This window comes from Phascolarctos cinereus, unplaced genomic scaffold, assembly GCF_003287225.1.
Source record: "Phascolarctos cinereus isolate Bilbo 61053 unplaced genomic scaffold, phaCin_HiC Scaffold_726;HRSCAF=1367, whole genome shotgun sequence".
NCBI classification, from domain to species: Eukaryota; Metazoa; Chordata; class Mammalia; order Diprotodontia; family Phascolarctidae; genus Phascolarctos; species Phascolarctos cinereus.
In genome coordinates this window covers 373388253-373414324 of record NW_027556098.1, presented here as the reverse complement: position 1 = coordinate 373414324, position 26072 = coordinate 373388253, and the positions used below count along the sequence as shown (strand labels likewise).

Sequence of the window (26072 nt, the reverse complement as noted above, 5' to 3'; positions counted from 1 at the left end):
TCTCCTTCTCTCTTCCCCCTTTCCCCCCCCCCAGCCTTTCCCTGCCCGCTACTATCACACAAGGTAGTGTGTGCCCTCTAGTGGCTACAAGGGATGCCCTTTCTCCTAAGAGAACCCTGCCCCGATATCAGTAGCAAAAAAACAGCAGCAAAAGGATGGGGTGCAGGAAGGCGGTAAAGGGCAGGGAGAAAATGTAGAATTCCACAAATGAGGAACCTGGCCTGAAGAGAACCCCAAATCCAAGATATAGGGAGTCAAAAACACAAGGAGAGCCAGGGAGACATTATAAAACATATTATGTTACAAGACAACATCTGTACAAACATCTGGCCCAGTTCAGGTGCCCCCCACCCCATTCCACCCCTCTAGGTCCTCTGGAGTGGAGGATCTCAGAGCACCTGGACATCCCAGATCTGAGAAGGTCTGTCCTCAGTCCTGTCCCACAGCACAGCATGGTCCCTATCATAGCCTCGGCCACCTATAGGGGAACAGGGAGGTGATTCAGTGAGGGGCTGAAATGCCTTCCCAATCCTTGGCCCACAACCTCCAGAGCATGCCCTCTCCCTGCCCCCACCTCACCCTTCACGTCCAGGATTTTGTCCTCAAACATCTCACTGCAAATGTGCCCAGAGGTGTCAATGCTCCACGTCTGTCTGGGTTGTCGGCTCTCACTCCAAAGCACCACCTTGGATCCAGGGCTGGCTTGCCCAATCACCTGTAGGCTCATTGTTGGGGCCACCTGGACCCCCAGGAGGCCATCACATCCTTTAACCAAGGCTTCAAGTCCTAAGCAAGTCTCTGGTGCCGTTCCTAACTGCAGAAAGCCCACCTCCTTCCCAGCCCTGCTCAGAACCCCACTCTTAGCTGATCATACTAGCTCCTCAAGAAGGATAACATCAGACTATCAGGGCTAAAAGAAGCCCCCAGGCCCAGAATGTTATGTTAGGCCTTAGAATACAGCTCCCCCAGAGCTTTAGAGGTTCCTCCTGGCACCCCTCATTGGAGTCAGAGTGGCTCAAATCCCTGCTCTGCCTCTTACTGCCAAGTCCTGTCTCTGGGCCCCTGGATCCTCCACTATACAATGAAGAGGTGGGCTTGGTCATCTCTGCAAGGGGCACCTCCTGCCTGAGGCCTCTCTTGGGTTCCTTCCTCCCTGCCTGTCCCCCAACATACCCCAGCTACTATAGCCCACCCTCTGAGGCTGCCTTCCATTTCTTCCATGCATAGCTCCTAGGGACCTACTTATTCCCACGTCATCTCCCCCATGAGGGTGCACACTCCTTGAAAGCCGGCCTGTTTTCACCTTTCTTTGTATCTTGGTCCCTGGCACACAGTAAGCATTTCATAAATGCTTATTGATTCATTGCTTGCCTGCCATGGAGAATGCCCTCTCTCCTGACACAATGTCAGCTCCTGGAGACCAGGGCCTGCCTCCCTTTGGTATTTGCACCCCGCCTTCCTCCTCCCTCTGTGCACGGTACAGTCACGAGAACAACATAGTCACATAATGAATGCTTCAGTCTTGCTTGATTCCCTTAAGAGTTTGTAAACTCTTTAAAGGCAGGGACCGGATCTTAACCAATCTTCCCATCTGCCCTAGTTCTTATACTGCACAGTGTCCTGTAGAATAGATGTTTAAGAAGTGTTTGTTAAATGAATGGATGAACAGAGTATCAGAGCTGGGAGGGCCCTTGGAACATAGAATGTCACAGCTGGGGAGGGACATAAAAACACAGACTGTCAGAGCTAGGAGGGCCCTCAGAGCACAGAATGTCAGAGTTGGGGGGCCCTTAGAACACAGAATGTCAGAGCTGGGAGAGCCCTTAGAACACAGAATGTCAGAACTGGGAGGGCCCTCAGAGCACAGGATATCAGAGCTGAGAGGGCCCTCAGAGCACAGACTGTCAGAGCTGGGAGGGCCCTTAGAACACAGGATGTCAGAGCTAGAAAATGCCTTAGAGATGATCTAGTCTAGTACCCTCATTTTACAGGAGGATGCTGAGTCCCAAGTGGGGAGTAACTGACCTAAGTTCACCAATCAGGACAGCAGCACCTCATTTCTTTCCATTATCTGGATCTTGCAAGCTAATGCAGAAGAAATTCTGTAGGAGTCTCTCTGCCAGACTGTCCTGGCTCTTTGTCTGATCTCTCTGATCAGTTTGGGCACTGACTAGGGGAAAGGCCTGTGAGACAGCCTTCCTTGCCAGGGGCCCCAGGCATGCCCATCCTCCCTGACCCTAGCCTCACATACCTGATTCTTCAGTAGCCCATCTTCATAGTACCAGATACAGTTGCCCCCAGCCCGGGTCTCCGAGACCACAACCCTCCCAGCTTTCATGTCCTCCACGTCCTCGGGCACTGCCAGCCACCTTCCCAGGCCTTTGTTCCGCAGGCAGAAGTAAACTCGGCGCTAAGGAAAGCAGGGAGCAGGGTGAGGAGGAGAGACCTGGGACCTCCCTGGGTACCCCTGTCCTCCTCTTTCACATTCCTGGAGTTAGCCCCAACCCCAGTCTCCCCACCTCCGGCAGGTCCAAGCCCGTCTCCAACCTCACTTTTGTGAGCAGGGTAGGGGCACCATGCACCCACTGTTTTATACAGTGGAACCCATGTGTACGCACAAATAAGCACCTAGACTCATTCATGGGCAGGGGCAAAAATGCATGCTGACGTGGGTATATAAAGAAGTCACTGAAGAGCCCCACATGCAGGGTCACAGGCAGACACACAAAAAATCCACACTGAAAACTAGATTCAGTTACATCTGCCCTTGGGCATACCTGCTTGATAGGATAGAGAGAGCCAATTCTCTGGGTCCCGCTGTAGCTCAGCCAGTTGGTAAGCTCAGTGCTTCCCACCAGCCATTGACGACCTCGGAAGTCACTGTGCTCACATAGCACCCAGCTGGGGGCCGTAACCCAAGATGGGGAGACCGAGGCAGAAGCACATAAAGGAAGAAAGAAATGGACACAGGGAAAAAGTAGGATGGAGGTCAGACCTCTTTCTCACCACAATGGAAGCACCCTGTCTCAGACCTGACTCCCATAGGAGTTGAGATTGGGGGATCACAGTGGGTTGCCTCCTTTTGTATCCCCCCATGCTCAGCATAGTGCCTGGCACATGGCAGGTGCTTAATAAATTTATTGATTGATTAGGGACCCAATGGGGGTAGTTTGGCCCAGGGCCTCTCCCTGCTCAGTGGCTACAGAGCCCAAGCTTTGGGGAGGTCAAAATCTAGTTACTGTGATTTTAAAAAATGTAGCCTTTGTGATGGGACTGTCCTAGGTTTGGGAATCCCCTAGACTTTGGGGTCCTGTCTTCCCTCATCCTCTTCCCTAGGGCCTCCAGCTCCATCCCACAACAAACTTACCCCTTCCCTCTTGTCCTGTGCTCCTTTTGAAGGTTTTACCCTAGTTCCTTCCCTATGTCCTTCCCACCCCCAACCACCCCAGGGCTCCCAGGACTCACACGCCCCCCTTGATCCGAACAGACAGGACGTGGTTGTTGAAGCCCTCCGCCTGAAGGCTCCGGACTTCCCCATTGAGCTCAATCTCCTTTCCCTCAAAACATTCTAGCCCATACAGGAAGATGGATGGCTCCGAAAAATGCTGGTGGAAGAAACATAGGATAAGACTTGGCCGCAGATATGGAGTCAGAACCGGCCCGAAGCCACCACTCATAGCAGGAACAGCGCTGGCTTTGGGTTTAATCCCATCTTAAACACTTAAACAAGTAGTATGACCTTGGGCAAGTCACTAATCCTCCGAGTCTCTGTTTTATCACCTGAAAAATGGGCATATTTGCAGTAATATCTATACTACAGGCAGCTGGGAAGCCCAGTGCACTTGGAGTCAGGAAGACCTGAATTTAAATTGGATCCCAGACACTAATTATGTGACTCTGCGTAAAAGTCTGTCTGTCTCAGTTTCCTCACCTGTAAAATGGGGATAATAATAGCACCTACCTCCCAGGGTGGTTGTGAGGATAAAGGAGGGAAGGAGCAAGCATTTCTTAAGCACTCAGAATATTCCAGGCATGGTCCGATGTACTTGCAAATAGCATGTCATCTGATCCTCACAACAACCGGGGGTGGAAGGCACTATTATTATCCCCATTTTACAGATGAGGAAACTGAGGGCAGACAGAGGTTAAGGATCTAAGACTCAAGTGTTTCTGACTCCAGGTCTAGAGGTCTATCCATTGAGTCACCTTGAATGCTTTCCAAACTTTAAAGCGTTATATAAATGCTAGCTATCGTCATCATCATCATCCCCCCTACTTCATGGGGTGGTGATGAGTGAAGTGCTTTGTTGAAACTAATTAGAATGTGAGTTATTATCATTTGTAGAATACCTTTATGTCTAGCTGTGTTCTAGCACCAGAACCCAGACAAAGCAGAGATTACTGATTACTCCTTTACAGAGGAGGAAGCTGGATCCCAAAGCAGTCGGGTGACTTGCGTACAGGCACACAGCAGGTTATTGGTCAAAGCCAGGGCTAAAATGAAGATCTATGGACACCCCTACACCTCCCCCCACCCAGGCAGTGCCTTTTACTCACAATGTACATCTACTCCAATGGAAGCCCCAACTCTAGCCCCACTACTGTTACTAGGGGGAGTAGAGCTTATGTCTTCATGCAGTCCTCTCATTCTTAACCTTGGACCAAGAGAAAAGACTCTGTGGTCCATTATCTACTCCAAGCAGGGCTCCCTGAAGTTGGGGGGAGAGATGAGACTGCTTCTAGTAGGTCTGTCTCCAAAATTAGAGTCATAGAACACAGGATGTCAGAGCTGTGAGGGCCCTGAGAACACAGGATGTCAGAGATGGGAGGGCCCTCAGAACACAGGATATCAGAACTGGGAGGGCCCTTAGAACACAGGATGTCAGAACTGGGAGGGCCCTGAGAACACAGGTTGTCAGAACTCAGGAGGGCCCTTAGAACAGAGAATGTTGAAGGTGAGAGGGAATATACTTATCAATTAATCTAACACCCTCTTTTTATAGGTAAGTAAACTGAGACTCATAGGGAGAGGAAATGACCCAAAGTGCCCGTCTTCTGCCTTGGGGCTTAGCATTCTCCTCTTCTCCTGAAGGAGCCGAGGCCCTCGGGAGGGCAGGGGGCACTCACCAGGGGGACCTTTCGCAGTGAGCTCAGGGCGGTGGAGGCCAGGCAGCCCATGGCCGTGAGTGTTGGGAACTCTCCCTCGGAGAGCACGTGCTGTTCCCCCTCAAATTCCTGCTTCTCAAACAGGATCCAGCTGTTGGAATGAGGAGGAGTCTCAGTCTGGCTGCCTTAGCCTCTCTAGAGTCTAGGCAGAGCACCCAAGAAGTCCTTCTGAGGCTGCAGGGCCCCAGCTCGGGCCCAGAGAGGGGAGAGCCTCTATCCTCAGTCCTAACACAGGGCTCCAGCCAACCTGCTCTCTAGCACACCTTGGTTCAGTCAAGCTGACTGTTCAGTAGCAGTCCCGAGGTTAGACTCAAGGAAGAATGAACTGACTAGTGTCAGAGTAGCCAAGTCTAGGTAAACCAGGGCAAGAAGAGCATAGGAATCTCCTTCCCTGGGAAGCCTCTCTTCTCATACTCCCCCTCTGCTGCCCTTTTTTTTTGTTTGTTTGTTTGTTTTGGTTTGGTTTTTTTGCTTTTCAGGTGAGGCAATCAGAGTTAGGTGACTTGCCCAGGGTCACACAGGTAGTAAGTATCAAGTGTCTAAGGTTGGATTTGAACTCAGGTCCTCCTGACTTCAAGGCCAGAGCTCTACGTACCTAGCTGCCCCTGCTGCCCTTGTCTTGAGGTAAACTCTGGGGAGGCCTCCTCACCCCTGTCCCATGAAACCAGCCCTTTGTGGTCCCAGCCTGAGAGTACAGCTTCCCCTCTCCCAGGACCCCCTCTGTTACCTGCCACCGTGGACCCGGCAGGACTGGGGTTGGAAGGAGGAGGGCAAAGAGGCCTGGTCTTCCTCAAAAGAGAGTGGTCCCCAAGGAAATCAGGTCCTGAGAAGAGCTGAATCTGGGAACAGAGAAAGCGACCTGTCAGAGCTGGGGAGGGCCCATAGAACATGCAATGTTAGCCCGTAGACTTCTCAACTATAACCTCCTCATTGACAAACAAGGACACTCAAGACCAGAGGGGGGATATGGTTTACTTGAAGTCAGGCAAGTCGTTAGTGACAGAGTTGGGATTTGAAGCCACTGTACTCTCGGGCCAGGAGATAGTGAAGGAGGAAGCCACCGGAGAAGGGAAGGGAAAGTTGGGGGGAGGGCAGTACCTAGGTAGAGGCCAGAGCTAAGAGCAATGGGAAGAAGATGAAATCAATCGACTAGAATTTATTAACTGCCTACTGTATGCCAGCCACTGTGCTAAGCACTGGAGAAACAAAGAAAAGCAAGAGTCCCTGCCCTCAGGGAAGTCTTAGTCTAAGGAGAGAAAACATGCAAATACCTAAGGACAAACAATACAGAGATGGAGTAAACTGACCGTCGTGGGGAAGGCATCAAGATGAAGGAGGATCCAGAAAGGCTTCTTGCCAAGGGGAAGGAATGTGAGAAATGCCATGGAGTTAAGAATAATAAGATTTGAGATTGCATGCTGTCTGGGGGGAGGAGGGAAATTTAGAACTCAAAAATCTTATAAAAGCGAATGTTGAAAATGAAAAATAAATAAATAAAAAGCAAAAAAGTTAATAAGAATCGGGGTGCATTGAGGACTGGCCCTGGAGTCAGGAGGGCCTGAGTTCAAATCTGGACTCAGACACTTACTAGCTGTGTGACCCTGGACAAGTCCCTTAACCCTGATTGCCAAGAAAGAGAGGAAGGAAGGGAGGGAGGGAGGAAGGAAGGAAGGAAGGAAGGAAGGAAGGAAGGAAGGAAGGAAGGAAGGAAGGAAGGAAGGAAGGAAGGAAGGAAAAGATTTGGCAACTGGCTGAGTATGTGAAGTTAAGGAGGGGGAAGAGTTGAGCATGGCTGTGATCCTAGGATACTGGGTGACTGAAAGGATGGTGATGATTTAGACAGTAATAAGGAACGCAGGAAGAGGGGTGGAGTTTGGAGGAAAGAGTTCTACTTCGGGCACATTGAGTTTGAGACGCCTGTGAGATATCCAGGTGGAAATGACCAATAGACAGTGACATGGCACCGGAGCCCAAGAAAGATACTAGCGCTAGACATAGAGATCTGGGAATCCTTTGCATAGAGATGATCTAGGAACTGATGAGGTCCCCAAGAGAAGAGAAGATCTGGATGAGAGCCCTGGAGTATACCCACCATTGGAGGCAAAGAGATGTGGAGGAGACCGAGTAGGACTGGTCAGGCAGATAGGAGGACCAAAAGAGCAATGTCATGAAAACACACAGAGAGAAGACCAGGAGAAGAGGGTGGTCAACAGTGTTATTGACTGTTAAGGCAGAGAGAAAAGACCATCAGATTGGGCAGTTAGGAGTTAGGGGGTAACTATGAAGAGAGAGCTTGCAATTGAATGAGGGGTCAGAAGCCCAGTTTGCAAGGAGTTGAAAAATGAGTGGAGAGGAAGGGAGGGTACTCAGTGTAGACAGTTTTCCTAAGAGTTTGTCTTGAAAGGAAGGAGGGACATGGGAGGACAGCTTGAGTGGACAGTAGGGTAAAGTGAGGTGTGGGCAATTTGCTGGGGATACTGTAGAAGGGTTTCCTACTCATACAGATAGGACCAGTTCAGCGCTGAGTTCCTGTCCAATCCAGAGTCAGTGACTGTAGGGGAAGGAGCCTCTGATGACACAGCTTCAGAAGGGGAGATGAGAATCTTTTCTGCCCCCTCCCCTCCCCCAGCAAGGACTGTCTTCCTTACCTTAGAGACAAAATGTAGGTTGTGCTCCCCCACCTGGAAGAAATGAGAGGTAGGTATGAGGATCAGGAGGACACAGGGGCCTCCAAGTTTAGCCAGGACCCCAGCATGACCAATAGCTGTCCCCCCTATCTCCACAGTAAGTATCTCTAGCTGCCCCTTCTAGGATCTGTTCTGAGCCCCACACCCACCGGAGGCCCCTTCCTGCTTTGGGCTCTGTTCCAATCTCATTCCTTCAAGAGAAGCTCTGGCCCACCCCATCTGTGTCCATATCATGGCCCTCTCTAAACCAAAGGCTCTGCCCCACTAGCCTGTCCAATAAACCAGGGGAAGCTCCTCCCTTCTCCTCAAAGCACACCTGGATAGGCCTAGGTTCCCAGGAAGAGGTACCTTCCATAGCCTCTGGTTCTTCCTAAATCATTGCCCCACCCACCAGAGCTACCCTATCCCTATCCTGGGCCCTGCCTTTCCAACCAGGAAGGAATTCCCCACTCTACTTCCCCACATTGTCATACACACACCAATGCTCTCCACCTACCCAGCTTATTAGGTGACATCCAGCTCCCAAACTGAGCCTCCTCCCAGCCCAGGTTCCTTAGAGGCATGACCTCCAACTCCATCCCTTCTACCTGGAGACCCCCTAACCCTCAGCCCTGCCTGGCCCACCAGAAAAGGCCCCACTCCCAATATCCCTTAAAGCCCCTACCCACAGCCCTGCTCCTCCCACCAAAGAGGGCTGCCCCTCTTGTCCCCTCATCTAGAGACCTTACTGACCTGCAAAATGGGCTGCAGGGAGGCGATAGTGCTGTTGCCAGCCCCCCAGTCATCACAATTTCGGTACACGCCCTTCTCCAGTACATACTGCTCCCCGGAGAAGCCCACCTGTTCATAGGCCACCCACCTACAGGTGAAAAGAGGCTATGAGTTGGGGAGAGCCTGGGAATGCATAAGAAAGGGGGACTATAGGCCTTAGGTCCTGAGATTTATTGAGACAGAGCAGGGGATGGTACCCAGCTGAGGGTCAGATACACAGAAGTGGGGAGGAGATGATAGGGCAAGAGGCCTAGACAGGAGTACCGAGTGTCCATGATGGAGCTACCGAGAAACTGGAGCCCCTATTCATGGGATGGGGGAAAGGAATAAGAACTCATTCCAAGCAACGTAAGGCTTGTCGACAGCCATGTGGGGTAAGTACAAGATCCATCAGTCTCCTTTGTCAGATAGGGAAACTGAAGTTCGGGGAGGGCGAAGAACTGATTCAAAGTAAAACAGGTAGGATGTGTCACAGCCAGGGTTCTGAACCCCGTCTCCTGGTTCCATGGCCATGGCTACATGCTCCCTGCCACCTACCCCAAAGGCCCCTCCCCTTCTCCCTGTCTGTCTGTCTTGCTTTTACCTTCTCTTTCTTTCTCTGTCTCTGGCCCTCTCTCACACTTACCCCCTAGGATCTCCTACCTTTTTTCCTCATTCTTTCTCTTTCTGTCTGTTTCTCTCTTCCTTTTCCTCTCTGTCTCTACCTTTGTCTCTCTCTGTCTCTCTCTGTCTCTGTGTGTGTGTGTCTTTCTTTGTCTCTCTGTCTCTGTCTCTTTTTGTCTCTGTCTCTCTCTGCCTCTCTCTGACACACACACACACCTAGGACCCCCTTATTTTTCTGTCCCCTTATCTCTTTTCTTTCTGTGGTTCTGTCTGTCTGTCTCTTTCTCCTCTGTCTGTCTCTCTGTCTCTCCCACGTACCTCTCCTGGGGTCCCTTTACGTCAGACACCCTAGGCCTGATGCTACCAGTCCATGCTACCAGGGTCCCTTCCACTCCAGTAGCCTTGCCTCACATTCGCTTTGGACCTCCCCTGCCCCTTCCCACTGGCCACTCACACGCCACTCAACACGTGGATGGCTTGAGTGGTGAGGCCGTGTCCAGCCAGCTGCACGTCAAGCAGTGCCTCACTCAATCCCACACTCTGTCCCTCAAAGTCCGCAGCTCAAACAGCATCACAGCTGGGTCCGAAAAGTCCTGGGTACAAATAGACAATCAGCCCTCCTGTTCCCATTCCTTTCACTCCTCCCTCTCAGCTCCAGCTCATGAGGAGAGGCTGGCCCAGTTAGAGAGCTATTGGTTATAGGGAAGGGGTCTACCAATGAGACCTAGGCCAATGCCCTGAGAGAGGCCAGACCTGCAGGCAAGAGTCTAAGTGAAGGGGAGGCAGGGGGATGGACAAAATCACCCCGAAGATGCTCCCTTACCGTGCGGATGACCCTCAGGGAGGTCAGGAATTTGTCATAGCCGCCCCAGTGGGACCAGTCTGGATACTCGCCTTCCTCCAGCAGGTACTGGTGACCTCGGAAACCTTCTTTCTCGTAGCCTACCCAGCTATGTCAGGAGACAGACAGACAGATCTCTTCAGGTCCCTACAGCCTCTGCCACTAAAGTTGTCAGAGGGAGGGCCACTGGGGAAGCCAGTGCCACTAGGGCTAGGTGGCATTGGGGCTGTAGAGCTCAGAGGACAATGGAGCTCCATTTGGGGCTGGGGGGAGGAGGCCAAGACTAAACCCAGGGGGTCAGGAGCTTAGAGGGAGAAAGTGACCAGAATGAAAGTGGGGAGGGGGTAAAGAAAGCTTAGCAGGGGTGTCAGAGGTCAACATGCTATGTTGAGAGGAGAGGATGGGTCCCCAGCCACTTACCAGCCCCCAAGGATACGCAAGGAGCCCACAGTGGCCAAGCTGGGGCTCTGTCCATCCTCCGGCCTCTTCATGTCATAGATGTCTCGGCTCACTTCCCAGCAGCAGCCCTGGAAGTCTGTGGCTTCATACACCAGGGCCTAGGAAAGGGGGAGGGAATGCCAGGCTTACGGGGAGGATCAGGACATTGAGGCCTTGACCCCAACCATGGTACTGCAGCTAAACCCCCCAGCCTCCTCTTCAGGGCCAGAACTAGGATTCCTGTGACCCTCCAATACAGAGTGATCATCCCGCATCTCTGAGCGCCCACATCCCTCACTGAGCCTTAAGCCCTTGGATGGGTTCCCCATTCCTTCGCTAAGCCTTTTTATCCCCCTCACTGAGGCTCCTATTCCCCTCACTAGGTCCCTATTCCCCTCCACCCCCCACACTGGGGTATCTCTTCATGAGACCTCATCTTCACTGTGCTCCTATCCCAACACTAAGCTCCCATCCTTATTATCACTGAGAACCTATGACCTTAATGAGTCCCCATCTTTTTCACTGAGTGCCCTTATTTTCACTGAGTATCTATTCCCTCACTAAGCCCCCTTCAGCCACTGGAAGCTTCTACTGTCTTTGCTAAAGGCTAAGTTGGGTATAGTAGAAGCTGCTTCCCAGAGGATCTTAGAGGGCCCAGGGGAAACCCTTATCCACAACACCGTGGCCCCATTACCCCTAGACTTCCCTCCCTCTCCATCCTTCAGGGAAGCTCTTATCTTCAAAGCTGCCCCGGTCACACCTTCCTCACAGCTCCCACAGAATAGGTCCCTGGAGGAAGTATAGGGAGGTAGTTTCAGGTCTTACCTTGGGCTCCCCTGGCTTCTCCACAGTAGGACAACCCTGTAGAGATGACAAAGTAAAGCCTAGGCTGGAGAAAGGAGAACAGAGACAAGGCCGAGGACAGGACAGAAAGGGACACCTCTTTAGGGGTGGCCTGTGCTGACCCCTGAAGAGAGAGTTTCTTTTGACTTTTCCCTTTTTCTCTTTGGCCTTTCCATCACACAAAGTGGATGTTGCCTGGGAGGCTTTTCCCACGGTCAAAGAGGCCCACCCCCAGCTCCTCCACTGTCATTTGGGCAATTTCCCCCTTTTCCTCTTTTTCCTCTCTCCATCCCTCTTGATGTGATGATCAGGCCGAGTCTCTCTTCAGACCCAGTGCTCCCAGAGAGGAGAGGACAATAACTGAGTGTAACAGCTGAGGCTGGTGAGTTACTGCTGTCTTGGGTCTGGCCCTCACCAGTCTCAAAGGCTTCAGGGAGTTGACATGAGGGTCAGAAGAACCCCAGGCTTCCACAGTAGGATAGACTCCGGGCTCCAGGATGCAAGGAACCCCAGTGTAGTAGGGTTTGGAATACAGCAACCACCTGGAGAAGAGCAAGGGTGTCTTTGACGTGGTCCCAGGAAATACAGAAATGTGAGGCAAGGGAATGTGTGGGGACGGAAGCAGGATGGGGGATCACAGGTCTGGGTAGAGGGAAATCCAAGAGTCCCATTGGGAGATCCTGGGGCTGTGAGAGAAGTGAACATTGTTACGTCCCACGGGTTCTTCTCTGGGGCGGGGGCTCAGGCAGGTGGATGGAACTTAGGAGTGGGAAGGGAATGGAATCCTGACTCATCCCCGTCTTACAATCCAGCAGTGACAGTAACAGATGATGCAAGTAAGGGCTGTCCCTGTCCCTGGGCATCCTCCAAGGCTTCCGTCAACGTCACCTGGACACCCTCATTGCCTTCCTTTGAGAAGAGGCTGATCTCGGGGATGGCATAGTCCTGGGGGGAGAGGGAGGGATGTGAGAGGCAGACAAGATGCTCAGACCCTAAGGAGAATCGTCAGGCCTCCCTGGCCCCTGGGTCTGGGGTCATCTTGCCCAGAGGCAAGGGGATGGAGAAGGTGACCTTTGAAAGGTCCAGCCAACGATTCAGATCCAGGAGCTCCCTGATGAAGGGGACCCACTGCCTTTGGGCAGACCCCTCCTCATACATTCCAGTAAGGCTTCTAACTAATATTATTATACATTCTTTCTGGCTGTCCCCCATGCTTAGAACACTCTCCCTCCTCCGTTCTGACTACTGACCTCCATGGCTTCCTTTAAGTCCCGACTAAAATCCCATCTTCTACAGGAAGCCTTCCTCGACCCCTCTTAACTCCATTGCCTTCTTTCTGTTAATTATTTCCTATTTATCCTACATTATATATATATATATATATATATATATATATATACACACACACACATATATATATATATATATACACACACATATATATATATATATCTTGCTTTGTATATATTCATTCGAGTGGTACCTTCCTCCATTAGATTGTAAGCTCCTCGAGGACAGGCACTATCTTTTGCTTCTTTTCATATCCCCAGCCCTTAGTGCGGTGCCTGACACATGGGAGGCATTTAATAAATGTTGATTGACTGATTGATTATCTCTTTTGATCCTCATATTTTCTCCAGGACAGAGAGTGAAGGTATTATGCCCATTTTATAGAAGAGGTAACTGAGATTTATAGAGGCAGAAGTGGCAGGATGAGTTGGAATTCAAAGCCTTGATTCTAAGTCCAGCATTCATTCTACTATACTGCACTACCCCATTTTACAGGTGAGGAAAAGGAGGCTCAGAATGGTCAAGTGACATGCCCAAGGTCACATAGTTAAAATCAGTGCTCTTTCCATCACACTCCTAGAATTACACTAACATTTAAGTGCCTCATGTATCAAATTGCTTGCCTTCTCAAGGAGGAAGGAGAGTTTGGAACTCAAAATTTTGAAAAACAAAGTTAAAATTTTTTTGTTGAAATTTTATATGTAATTGAGAAAAAACAAAATAAAAATTAAATGTAAAAAAATTAAGTGCTGCTATGTGCCAAGGGGACATAATGACACAAATAAAATAGTCCCTGCCCTCAAGAAGCTTACATTCTACTTGGCAAAACAACCTGCGCGGTAGACAGGTCATGGAATGAGGTTTGTAAGGTCACTTGATGACATCCTACAATTTGGCTCTATTTTATCTTTCCAACCTCCTTCACACAAAAAGACCATTCCTTATCTCCCAAACCCATCTCTCATTTTCCTCCCCTGAGCCTTTGCTCACCATGGTCCTTATACCTGGAGCACCATCCCCTCCTTCAAGGTCTTGCCCAAGTGATGCCATTCCCATGAACTCTCCTAGATCCTCTTAACAGTACCTTCCCTTCTTCGAGCCTGCCTGCCTACTAACTAGACTGTAAGCCCTTTGAGGGGCTACAGCCTTCTTGGTATCTCCCTCCCTGACTACTACTGAGTTGGATACAGAGTAACAATAAAAATTAAGGTGTACACTCAACAGTGCTGGGAAATATTATCATTTTACACATGGGGAAAATGATTTGTCCAAGGTCATACAACTAGCTCCAGAGACAGGACCCCAACTCAGCACTTTTGACTCCAAAGTCCTGACCACTTTCCACGATGCCACATTGCCCCTCTAAAATTAAAAGCTTATCACAAATATTGAGTAAATGATCTGCCCTGCCCCTCCCTTTGGATTGCCTCACAGACCTGGAGTCTGGAGGACACAGGGGCATCCCATTGTAGAAGCCCCTAAGACAATTACTGTCTGTTCCTGTTCCTTCCTCCTGCCTCAAATTTCCCCTGAAAACTTCCCCTGGTTTCTCTCTCAGGCCCGGCCTGTCTGCAGACCCCCTGGCCTCCTCCCTACCTCAGCCCCTCACTGAGCTCTGCTCAACTTCCTGAATTAGCTCCTTCAGGGAACCCATAGTGGTTCCCAGTTACCTCTGGGGGTACATCTGTTTATGTGCAGCCCGAAATCCTTGTTCCTTCTCTTCCCAACTCTAGCCAGGTGAGGAGAGGAGACAAGAAAGGGATATTCTACCTCCTCCCCTCAACCCCTGCTCATATACTTAGATGCCCCCAACCCCAGCTCCAGCCAAGCAAAGTAGCACTAGCTGGCACGGTGGATAAAGGAGTGAGCATTTGGTCAAAGTGCCGAGTTCAAATCTGGCCTCAGACATTTATAGCTGTGTGACTCTGGGAGATCACGTCGTCTCTGCCTGCCTCAGTTTCTTCCACTGTAAAATGGGGATAATAGTAACGTCGACCTCCGTTCCATTCTCAGTTTTACTTCTCAAAGAGTGAGAGGCAGAGTCACATCTCCCTCTTCAGACCAGGAGCGACCTGAGCACAGGATGTACATCTCCCCATTTAGACTGGGGGCTCCCTGCAAGCAGAAATTATGTCTCCTGCTGTCTTTGGATTATACTGAAACTTAATGCTCCCCCTCCCCCGGCTCTAAGGATAGGGTGAACACGTCCTGACCAGCTCCCATTTGGGTGACCCCATGAAGCAGCTTTGCTCACCCTGACGATCCTCCTGAGGGAGCCGATGGTCACAGGACTCCATGCCATGCCTGACATCCTGAGCTCCATGTCCCCCTCGGGGAGGACCAGCTTCCGGCCCAGGAATCCAGGCTTCTCATATAGCATCCACCTGCAGGCACAAGGAACACCTGGGAAGGGCCTTCCCCCAAAGCCTGACCCAGAGACCGCTCCCTCCTAGGGCCCATCTGTCCAGGTCTGAGGATGCCAATAGGGCCCACACTTTTGTTTCTGGAGGCAGACAAGGGCCTGTATCCTACTCTTACCCTCGATGAACACGCCAAGTCAGCTGCCCCTCCACAGAGTCCTGCCTGGGGAGTCAGCCAGAGGCCCAGTGTCCACCCTCAACCCTCCCCTCTGTTACCCCTGTCAGCTATGGCCCCTACGCTCACCCTCCTCTTAGCACCCGGAGGGAAGCTGGAGAGGGAAGCCAGCTTGTGGCGTCAGTGACGTCATCCCAGACCTCCCGGGCTTCGCCCTGGCAGCCAGGCTCCAAGAAGAGGATGATCTGGAGATGAGAAGGAATGTCAACAGATGGGCCAATCACTCCCAAATGGGTCACCGTCTCTCCCTCTGGTGCAGGCACCCTGACCTCCCTCCGCCCTTGCCCGTTCCAGTCCACTTGCCCTTCTGCCCTTCTCCCTGGACCGCTGACCATTGTCTCTCCTCTACCTTCAGTTATGCTCAGACCTTTAACCTTTATGCCCCAAGCTTTACCCGCTGACCCCTCTGGCGGGCCTGATCCCTCCCCTCTCCTGCTGTACTGGCCCACTCCCCCTGCCCTAATCTGTCCATCAGTAAGCATTTATAAATTGTCCACCGTGGACCAGGCAGGCTGAAAGATAGGAAGATGACCCTCCCCACCCCGTCCCTGCCCACAGGGCCTTCCCATCACCCCCTTCACCCTCAGTACCTTTCCTGGTCTGGTGTTTAATTTTCCTTGTTCCTTCTTTTCCCATCTCTAGCCAGGTAAGGAAAGGAGACAAGAAAGGGATGTTCAGGAAGATCACAGGCCCCTCCAAACCCTGACCCCCTTCTCCTCCCTCCCTAGGCCTAGAGCCCCTGCCCTGAGAGCCCAAGCCCACAGAGCCCCCAAGCACTCAGCAGGGGCTCCATGTTATTATTACAATACCAGCAGCTCCCATTTCTATGGAATTAAAAAGTTAACCACGCCCTTCGTGAGAGGTGGTAGAAATATTAGTACACCCATTTTACAGATGAGGAAACTGAGGTCCAGAGAGAAGTAGCCTGCCCAGGGTCACACAGATAGTCAGTGGTAGGGCCCAGATTCAAACCCACTCCAATAGGATCATGGGACTTTGAGTTGGACGCGGCCTTAGGAATCATTAAGTCAGGTGGTTTTAACCTGGGGTCCATGAATTTATTATTTTAATAACTATATTTCAGTCTTTGCAGCACTATGGACTTTATTATTTTGCCCATTTAAGAACATTATTCTGAGAAAGGGTCCACAGGCTTTCCAAGAGAGACACAACACAAAAAAAGGTGACAAACACTAGATTTGGACTAATCCCTCATTTATCAGAGGAAGAAAACGAAGGCCCATGAGAAGCAATGACTTGCCCAAAGTCACACTGGATGGGACAAGAGGTTCTCCAGAGCCAGGATTTAAACTCAAGTCTTGTAAACCAATGTGTTCCCATTATATTATATGAGATCCCCACTCCCATCCCCCTCAGCATGCTGAGAGCTTCTCACTCCCCTTTCCCAGCTTCCTGTGCCCCTTTGTCCCATGGGCAACCCAAAACCCAATGCAATACCTCCCCCCGCCACACACACGCAAAAATTAGGTAATTAAGTGATGCAGTGGATAGAGTGCTGAACCTGGAGTCAGGAAGACCTGAGTTCAAATTCAGCCTCAAACACTTTCTGGCTGTGTGACCCTGGGAAAGTCGTTTAACCTCTGTCTGCCTTTGTTTTCTTAGCTGTAAAATGGTCATAATAATAGCATTTATTTCCAAGGTTGTTGTAAGGATCAAATGAGATAATATTTGCACATCATATAACAATATTATATTATAATAATTATAACAAGGTCTTACAAACCTTAAAGTGCTGTATAATAACAGCTAGAGGTGGCAGTTGTTGCTATTATTATTAAATTATTAAATTCTCTTACCCTGCCCTCAGGAAGCTGAATGGCAGCCTTGGCTTCCACCTGGACCTGTGGCTTTCCTTGGCTGGACAGCAGGGGTATGCGCCCAGGGCCCTTCTCCAGGGCAGGTGACGCATGGGGTCGCAGGGAAGATAACTTGGCCCCCAGAGTGGCAGGAGGTGCCACTTCCCCTCCTCTAAACAGGAGGCTGCCCTCGAGGCGGGAAGGAAGAGCCCCGGCAGCCCCCTGCCGTGGACCCAGTTCTGTCTCCTGTGGCCCCTGACCATCTGCCACGTGCAGCTTCATCATGTCCAGTGGGGAGCGGGCTTCCAGGGGCTTCCGGGAGGGTTGGGTGTCCCAGAAGAATCCCGGCCCAGGGCTGGCCTTCTCCTGGCGCCGCTGAAGCTTCTCATCATCACTGAGGTAGGGGTTCTCAAGCTCCTCATCGGGCTCTGGCTCCGGCTCCGGCTCTGGCTCCAGTTCTGGCCCAGATCCCGGAGTCCAGGCCGAGGCCTGGTCCTCATCGATGGCAGGCAGCGTGGCATACATGGCCAGATAGGAGGAGCGGGGTGCCCGGGGCAGCCTGTGGGTGCGCAGGATCTCGGGGGCCTCCATGTTCCGCAGAGTGTCCAGGAAAAGCTCCAGATCAGCAGTCAGGGCTACTTCTTCTTCTTCTCCAATAGACTCCCGGTTGGCTTCACCCTTGGCGGGGACCTGTGAGGACTCAAACTGGAGGGAAGCCCCAACCTCCAAGGGAGGTGGGCCAGTGGGGTCTTTGGGCCCCAGCACGACTTCAGTCTTTGTCGGAGATGGGACAACAGGGCCCAAGACAACCTCAGTCTTCACCGGGGGTGGGACAAGAGAGGCTCCAGGTCCCGAGACATCCTCAGTCTTCACTGGGGGTGGGACAAGAGAGGCTCCAGGTCCCGAGACATCCTCAGTCTTCACTGGGGGTGGGACAAGAGGGGCTCCAGGTCCCGAGACATCCTCAGTCTTCACTGGGGGTGGGACAAGAGGGGCTCCAGGTCCCGAGACATCCTCAGTCTTCACTGGGGGTGAGACAAGAGGGGCTCCAGGTCCCGAGACATCCTCAGTCTTCACTGGGGGTGGGACAAGAGGGGCTCCAGGGCCCGAGACATCCTCAGTCTTCACTGGGGGTGGGACAAGAGGGGCTCCAGGTCCCGAGACATCCTCAGTCTTCACTGGGGGTGGGACAAGAGGGGCTCCAGGGCCCGAGACATCCTCAGTCTTCACTGGGGGTGGGACAAGAGGGGTTCCAGGGCCCAAGACAACCTCAGTCTTCACTGGGGGTGGGATAAGAGGGGCTCCAGGGCCTGAGACATCCTCAGTCTTCACTGGGGGTGAGATAAGAGGGGCTCCAGGGCCCGAGACAACCTCAGTCTTTGTGGAAGATGGGACAAAACATTCTCCAGAACCCAGGTCAATCTCACTGCTTTTGGGTGATAGAGTTAGAGAAGGTCTAGGTTCTGGGACAACTTTGTCCCTTTTGGGGAATGGTGCAAGAGACATTTGAGAACTCATGACAACCTCAGTCCTCTTAGAAGATGAGTCCTGGGGAGCTCCAGGGCTCAGGACAACCTCGCTTTTCACCTGCAATGGGGGAGGGGATATCCTAGACTCCATGGAGAGCTCACCACTGGGGCCGCGACACACTGTGGGCAGCTCCGGGGCAGTGAGGGTGCTCAGGGGCTGCGGTCCAAGGGAAGATGAAGTTCTGCTGGGGGAACCCTGAGGAGGAAGCGCGAGAGGAACTGGGCCACTTTCAGACTCAGACAGCCTAGTAACTGGTACGTCCCTCTCTTTGGATGAAGGGGCCTCAGCAATGATGTCACTGGCCCTGTGGGTACTACCTTCTTCTCGGTTAGCCTTCCCAAAATTTGGGGGCTGTCCTTGAGTCCCAGGCACTCCCACGTGGCTTGAGGAGGGCCCTTGGAACCTGGGGATGGCCTGGGGTAGCCGGCTCCATCTCAGGGTCTCAGCTTTTGGGGAGTGAGGCTCAGGGGGTACTAGATTGCTGAGGATTTCCAGGGCCTGGCTCCGACTAGGGGAGGGGGAGTCTGCAGGCCGGGGGCCTACCACAACAGCTCGGACGGTTCGCGCTAGGTGCCGGCCCCGGGGTAGCCCTTCAGCCGCAGTTGGCCCAGTCACTACTGAGCTGCTGCTGCTTGTCCGTCTCTCCACACGCCCTCCCACCATTGTCGTGGTGCGTACAGTCCGAGTCACCCGCCTCTCCTCGGAGCCCCGAAAGATTTCGCTGGAGGAGCCCAGGCCCGGGTGAGGGCTTGCTTCCCGGGGCCCTGCCACTGGGCCCTCTGCCCTGGGGCCCGCAGCAGCACTGAGCCTTGACATCTCTGCCTGAGGAATAGCGGTGCTGCTGTGGGCCTGGCCACTGGCCTCCTTCAGTCTCCCCTGCTGCCTCTTGTCCTTTGGGAGTGGTGTGTACATCTTGGAGAAGATGGGCTCATGACTGAGGAATTTCTTTGTGTCACCCAGAGTTAAGTCCTCGGGTGGGTCGTGCCTCTCCCTGACCCTGACATTGGGCCCCTGAGAATTCACAGTCTCCTCTTCACACGTGGTGACACCATTGACTTCCTCTCGATGGTAGGTGTATGCGTATGATTCCTCCTGGGGAGCAGCACCCCCACCTGGTGAGACCAGGGAGACCTTATGGAAGCGGTGCCGGACCTCCTCCTGGGCAGGGGGCCGATGCCGCCAGGTCAGGGTGGCACTCACCACACGAGACTCTGGCCGGACCGGGTGTGTGCCCACCTCCTCCATGCCAGGGCCTGGCACCGTGCCCTGACGGCTCTTTGTCTCCTCACTGCTCAGCACCCCCAGGATGCTGCAAAAGAGAGAGGCATTGGTCAATTGGTGATTCCCCTGTGCAGCCTTGCAGTCACATTACCTCCTCAAGGCTCAGTTTCCTCATCCAAAAATGGTGGCACAGTGGATAGAGCACTGGCCCTGGAATCAGGAGGACCTGAGTTTGAATCCAGACTCAGACACATAACATTTATTAGCTGTGTGACCCTGGACAAGTCACTTGGCCCTAATTGCCTCACCAAAAAGAAATGGCAATAATAATAATAACTGAAACGACCACCACATACTCTTTAGATTGGCCCCTTCTCTAAAAGTAATCTCGTCCGCCACCTGATTTCAGGTGCCTCACCCAGGTCTGAAGGCTGGGTGTACTTCCTATCCCTAGACGTAATTTTGGCCTATGGTCAGAGTCACCTCCCTGAGTCTTGCCTTGCTCCTTTGTGAAATGTTGGGGTTAGATGGTTTCCAAGGAACCTTCCAACCCTGACAACGCTATGAGCTAAGGTCTCTTCCAATTCTGAATTCCAGGTTCTAAGATCCTTCCCAGCTCTTAAGTTCTATGTTCTGAGAGCCCTCTCAGCTTTAACATTTTATGTTCTAAGGACCCTCCTAGCTCAGCTAGTCAATGACCTATGATCCCTAAGAAGACAGAGTTGGAACAGACTTAGAGGCCAAACAAGGGAAGAGGAAAGAAACAGGAGGAAAGTGAGGAAAAGATAAAAGGTAGAGAATGGGAGGAAGAGAGATAGAGACAGAGAGAGACAAAGACAGAGAGACAGACAGAGAGAAACAAATACAGACAGAGAGACAGAGGCAGAGAGATCAAGTGATAGAGATAGAGAGAGACAAAAACAGAGACAGAGGCAGAGATCGAGTGACAGAGATAGAGAGAGAGAAAGACAGAGAGACAGAGGCAGAGAGATCGAGTGACAAAATAGAGAGAGAGAATGACAGAGAGAAACAAATACAGACAGAGAGACAGAGGCAGAGATTGAGTGACAGAGACAGAGAGACAAAGACAGAGAGACAGAGAGACAAATATAGACAGACAGAGGCAGAGATCGAGTGACAGAGATAGAGAGACAGAGGCAGAGAGACAGAAGCAGAGAGACTGAGTAACAGAGATAGAGAGAGACAAAGACAGAAAGAGGCAGAGGGATTGAGTGACAAAATAGAGACAGACAAAGATAGAAAGACAGAGAGAAACAAATACAGAGAGACAGAGGCAGAGATCAAGTGACAGAGACAGAGAGAGACAAAGACAGAAAGACAGAGGCAGAGAGATTGAGTGACAGAGATAGAGAGACAAAGACAGAGAGACAGAGAGAGACAAATACAGACAGACAGAAGCAGAGACAGAGGCAGAGAGACAAAGACAGAGAGACAGAGAGAGAGACAAAGACAGACAGACAGAGAGAGACAAATACAAGCAGAGAGACTGAGTAACAGAGATAGAGAGAGACAAAGACAGAAAGAGGCAGAGAGACTGAGTGACAGAGATAGAGAGAGACAAAGACAGAAAGATAGAGAGAAACAAATACAGACAGAGAGACAGAGGCAGAGACTGAGTGACAGAGATAGAAAGACAAAGACAGAGAGACAGAGGCAGAGAGATTGAGTGACAGAGATAGAAAGAGACAAAGACAGAGAGACAGAGAGAGACAAAGACAGACAGAGAGACACAGGCAGAGACAGAGGAAACTCCCAGAGGAAGAACCTAGGCCATAAGTCTATGGAAAGATCTGGGAGGATATCACAATTTTGTGTGTATATGTATACATGCATGTATATGTATACATGTGTATGTAGCTATAGTGTATACACATGTATATATGCAAATAAGCTAATCTGCTTGTCTGTCTATCTATCTATATATCAGTCTGTACCCATCTATCTATTTTTCTGTCTCTATGTTTATCTATCTGTCTGTCTAGCTATCAATCATCTATCTGTTTGTCTACCTACCTATCCATCTGTCCATCTTTCTATCTCTGTCTGTCTGACTATTTATCCATCAAAATACTTATAGTGATACTTTTCATGGTAGCAAAAGATTGGAAACAAAGTAGGTGCCCATCGATCAGGAACTGGTTAAACAAACTGGCATATGAATGCAATGGACTGTACATCATAAGAAACAGTAAGTATGAAGAATTAGAGGAGCTGGACATCTACATCAGTGCTGAGGCAACGAAAGCAGACACAAGAGAGCAATATACGCCATCGCCACAATATTGTTAGAACGTAAATAACGGGCGGCTAGATGGCGCAGTGGTGCTGGAGAGGACCTGAGTTCAAATCCATTTGACATTTGACACTTACTAGTTGTGTGACCTCAACTGCCTTACCAAAAAAAAAAAGAAGAAGAACGTAAATAACATCAAATGCCCCTGAAGTATCAGAGCTCAGATCCAAGGCAATGCACAGTCTTGACTTCAAAGGACTCATAACAACCTCCAGAGAGGGGCAAGAAGCTATAGGTAAGAGATGAGGCCTACTCCATCAGACACAGTCACTGGCTCAATTTGTTTTTCTTAACGGTGCTCTGCTAAAAAAGTTATTGTTTGTCCTTCACTCTGGAAGAGGACCATGACACAGGGAAGATAATGTCATGACTTGCAAGTGAATTAGGTTACAGTGAGGCAGGTCTATGAAAAGTCACCAGCTCCTCTGGAGCCATCTGGGTCCAGTGGCAAGATACAGATCAAGACGACTGTATGCCATAGTGGAGGCATATTAGCAAGTGAGAGTGATGTTCAGAAAGTGTTCTCAATTAGAAAGGGCTTCCTGGGGGTGGTGAATGTTGAATATGACCTTGAAAGATGGACAGAAATAGAATCCATATGGGCGGGAGGACTGTGGATGAATTGGTAAAATTAAGAGACCAGCGGGCCTAGCGCAGAGGGAGATTAGTGCTTGGGTGTAGAAAGCACAGGGATGAGAGATACAGACTTGAGATGGGAGGAAGCCAAAGCCAGGCTGAAGGGGAAGGGAGTGGAGGAAGGGAATAAGCATTTATATATTATTATTATGTGCCAGGCACTGCGCTAAGTGCACTTTACAAATACTATCTCATTTGATCCTTGAAACAGCCCTGCAAGATAGGTGCTGCTATGATCTCCATTTTACAGCTGAGGAAACTGAGGCACACACAGGTCGAGCAACTTGCCCAGGGTCACACGGCTAGGGAGTGTCTGAAGCCCCCAAGGGCCAACAGGGAAGAAGTCCTGGCTGGGGTTAACCAACAGAAAAGGAAGAATAAGTTAGTAAACACATGCAGATTCCCATATACAGACATACACGTTTTCCCCTTCAGGTGACCCTCTCTTGGCACGCACATATCCACGCTATACCTATTCTAGCATAGTAGAAAGTACTGGACCTGGAATCAGGAGAATTGAGTTCAGATCCCAGCTCTGTCACTCACTGGCTATGCGACAGTAGACCAGTCACTTATCCTCCCAATCCGTTTCCTGATTTGTAAAACGGAAATAATTCCCATGGGATCTGCATTCAAGGATTGTTGTAGGATTCAAATGGTACAAGGCATGTGAAGACACTTCAAAAACCCTAAAACGTTATGTAAATGCCAGCTATCATTATTAATATTATTATTATTATTATTAACTATTTGTGTGACTTGACCCCTCTCCTCTCTGGGTCCCTATTTTCTTATCTATAAAATGGAGAACAGAATGCTTGTGGTCTCTCTAAATCCAGGGTTCTCAACCTTTTTTGGGGTCCTAGACCTCTTGGGTAGTGTCTGATGAAGTCTCTGGACCCCTTCTCACAATAAGGTTTTTAATGAATAAATTAAAATCCATAAGGTTATAAAAGAAACCAGTTCTACTAAGATATAGTTATCAAAAACAAAACCACCAACTCAAGAAATCCAATTTAAGATCCCCTCCTTTAAATGGAATGTGAGCTCCTTGAGGGCAGGGACTATCTTTGGCCTGGTACACTGCCTCCCACACAGTAAGAGAAAAACATTCTCAACCCACTAACAAACTGTGCCATTGACTCACTGGGCAACTCTGCATTAATTGATGTTTCAGAGCCTTAGTTTCCTCATCTGGAAAATGGGGATAATAATACCAATTTTAACCTCCTTTCTGGGTTTAAGAAGATTTAAGAAGGTTTAACCTCCTTCCAGACCAAATGAGAAGGAGTTTAATAAATGTGAATTATTATTGTTAGTACTATTCTACTTTGAGAGCTTGGCCTTAACACAATGACTCAGTTTCTAAAGAAACATAATTGAATCAAGCTAGAGCTAGGAGTGACTTCAGACACCATCTTGCCTGACCCTTAACTAGGCCAGAGAGGTGAGGTCATTTGTCTAGGGTCATATAAGAAGCAAATAGCACAAATGGGATTTGAACCCAGGGCCTTTGATTTTGAACCAATACTCTTGCCACCACACACCATTGCCTCCCTATAAAGTAGATAGCTAGATGGTAAAAAAGGATAGAGGGCTACAGCTAAAGTCAGGAAAACCTGAGTTGAAATCCTGTCTCAGACACTTACTAGTTATATGGCCCTGGACAAGTCACTTAACCTGCCCATAAAGTGAGTATTATAATAGCTCCTACCTCCCAGGGTTATTATAAAGATAAAACAAGATAATATTTATAAAATGCTTTGCAAACATTAAAACTAGCTTTGATTAAACCAAGGGCAGGTAGGGGGCACAGTGGGTGGAGCTCTGCACCTGGAGTCAGGAAGACCTGAGTTCAAATTCAGCCTCAGACACTTCTTAGCTGTGTGTGTGACCCTGGGCAAATCACTTAACCCTGTTTGCCTCAGTTTCTTCATCTGTAAAATGAGCCGGAAGATGAAATAGAAAACCACTCCAATATCTTTGCCAACAAAATCCTAAATGGAGTCACAAAGAGTTGGACACGACTGATATAACTGAACAACAAACATAATAAAAACAAGACCTATCTTAAAGGTTCCATAGACAAAGAGGATATTGAAGTGAATTAAAGAATTCTCTCCCTAATTTCATCATTGTCCAGATCGATTGCGGAGATCAACAGGATTGTCCAGAGTGACCTTTTGAGTTCACTGAGGAAACTCCTGCTTTCTTTAGGAAAACTGTTTTGCAAATTCATGCAAATCAGCAACTGTTCTGTAACTTCTAATCTTCTGGGATAAGTGACTCATGGGGCATCACAAGGCCAGTAGGTCAGAGTTGGGAGTCAAACCGCAGGCTTCCTGACTCCCAGGCCCATTGCCTATCCACTACTCCTGGTTATCTCTTCCCTAAATCTAGATTTCTGTACATTGGGTTTGCTTAACTCAGGGTGGATCTGTCCCAGGGAGGTAATTTTATTTCCCTGCCTTAAGGGATCCTCTTTTTTCTAATTAAAAAACAAAATTATTTTCAATTCCAAATTCTCTCCCACCTTCCACCCCTCCCCCACCCATTGAGAAGGCAAGAAACACGATTCAGGGACCCCTCTCAAGCCAGTTCCTAAGGGCTTTGAGAGATCATCTTGTCCACCCTCCCTGGCCCAAGTCAGGCAGAAGTGACTTGACTAGGTCTTCTTGCCTCTTTGGATCTCATTCTGATCTCTTCCTTCTCTGCCTGCCTTTCATTCACTCATTCAATCATTCCTGCAGCCATCTTCCCCTCAAATCTCTCAGATCTATCCCAGGGATATCCTCTTCCCATCCCCAGAATCTTACCCTTCCACCCCCTCCCTCCAGAGCTGGCCAGGGGCCTTGGGACTTCAGCCTGGCTTTGGCAGTCCCCAGATATGAGTCAGTATTTTATGAGGGGCTGAGATGAAAGGGGCTAGGGCAGAGAAGAAGCTGTGGAAAGCCACTCTCAGACTCAGGACCTGTCAGACTAGATGCCAGGGTTGGGGGGTGGGGGGGATAAAAAGGGGATACAGGCCCAGCCCCAAGCCTGACACTTCTATCTATTTGGCAATAAGCTGGCCTTCAAAGAAGTGGGTGGAGAGAAAAAGGGGACCATCTGAGCCTGGCCCAGTAATCCATAAGCATGGGGTACAGCTGAACTCCTTGATCCCCAAGAAAAATTTGCATCCTTTTTACTGAGCCTTCCATCTCCTCAGTGAGCTTTAATCCAAGTTCACTGAACTGATTCACTCAGGCTCCATCCCCTCACTGAGCTCCATCCCCTTAATGGGCCTTTCCGGAGTCCCATTCCCTCACCAAGTCTCCCAT

General features: G+C 50.2%; 1 protein-coding gene across 1 annotated transcript in view; it reads right to left on the bottom strand.

Moving 5' to 3' along the window:
- Positions 1-279: 279 nt before the first annotated feature.
- The window catches only part of CRYBG2 (crystallin beta-gamma domain containing 2), a 38034-nt gene continuing 12241 nt past the window's right edge, over positions 280-26072 (bottom strand). Inside the window, 21 exon segments of the mRNA XM_078145567.1 lie at positions 280-478; positions 580-739; positions 2252-2410; positions 2778-2901; positions 3466-3605; positions 5128-5257; positions 5894-5966; positions 5969-6005; positions 7815-7847; positions 8586-8712; positions 9682-9787; positions 9790-9820; positions 10051-10177; positions 10489-10625; positions 11332-11367; positions 11765-11891; positions 12155-12294; positions 14894-15023; positions 15304-15419; positions 15825-15872; positions 17052-19890. Coding sequence (XP_078001693.1) covers positions 390-478; positions 580-739; positions 2252-2410; positions 2778-2901; positions 3466-3605; positions 5128-5257; positions 5894-5966; positions 5969-6005; positions 7815-7847; positions 8586-8712; positions 9682-9787; positions 9790-9820; positions 10051-10177; positions 10489-10625; positions 11332-11367; positions 11765-11891; positions 12155-12294; positions 14894-15023; positions 15304-15419; positions 15825-15872; positions 17052-19890 — 4909 coding nt within the window. The 3' untranslated portion in view covers positions 280-389.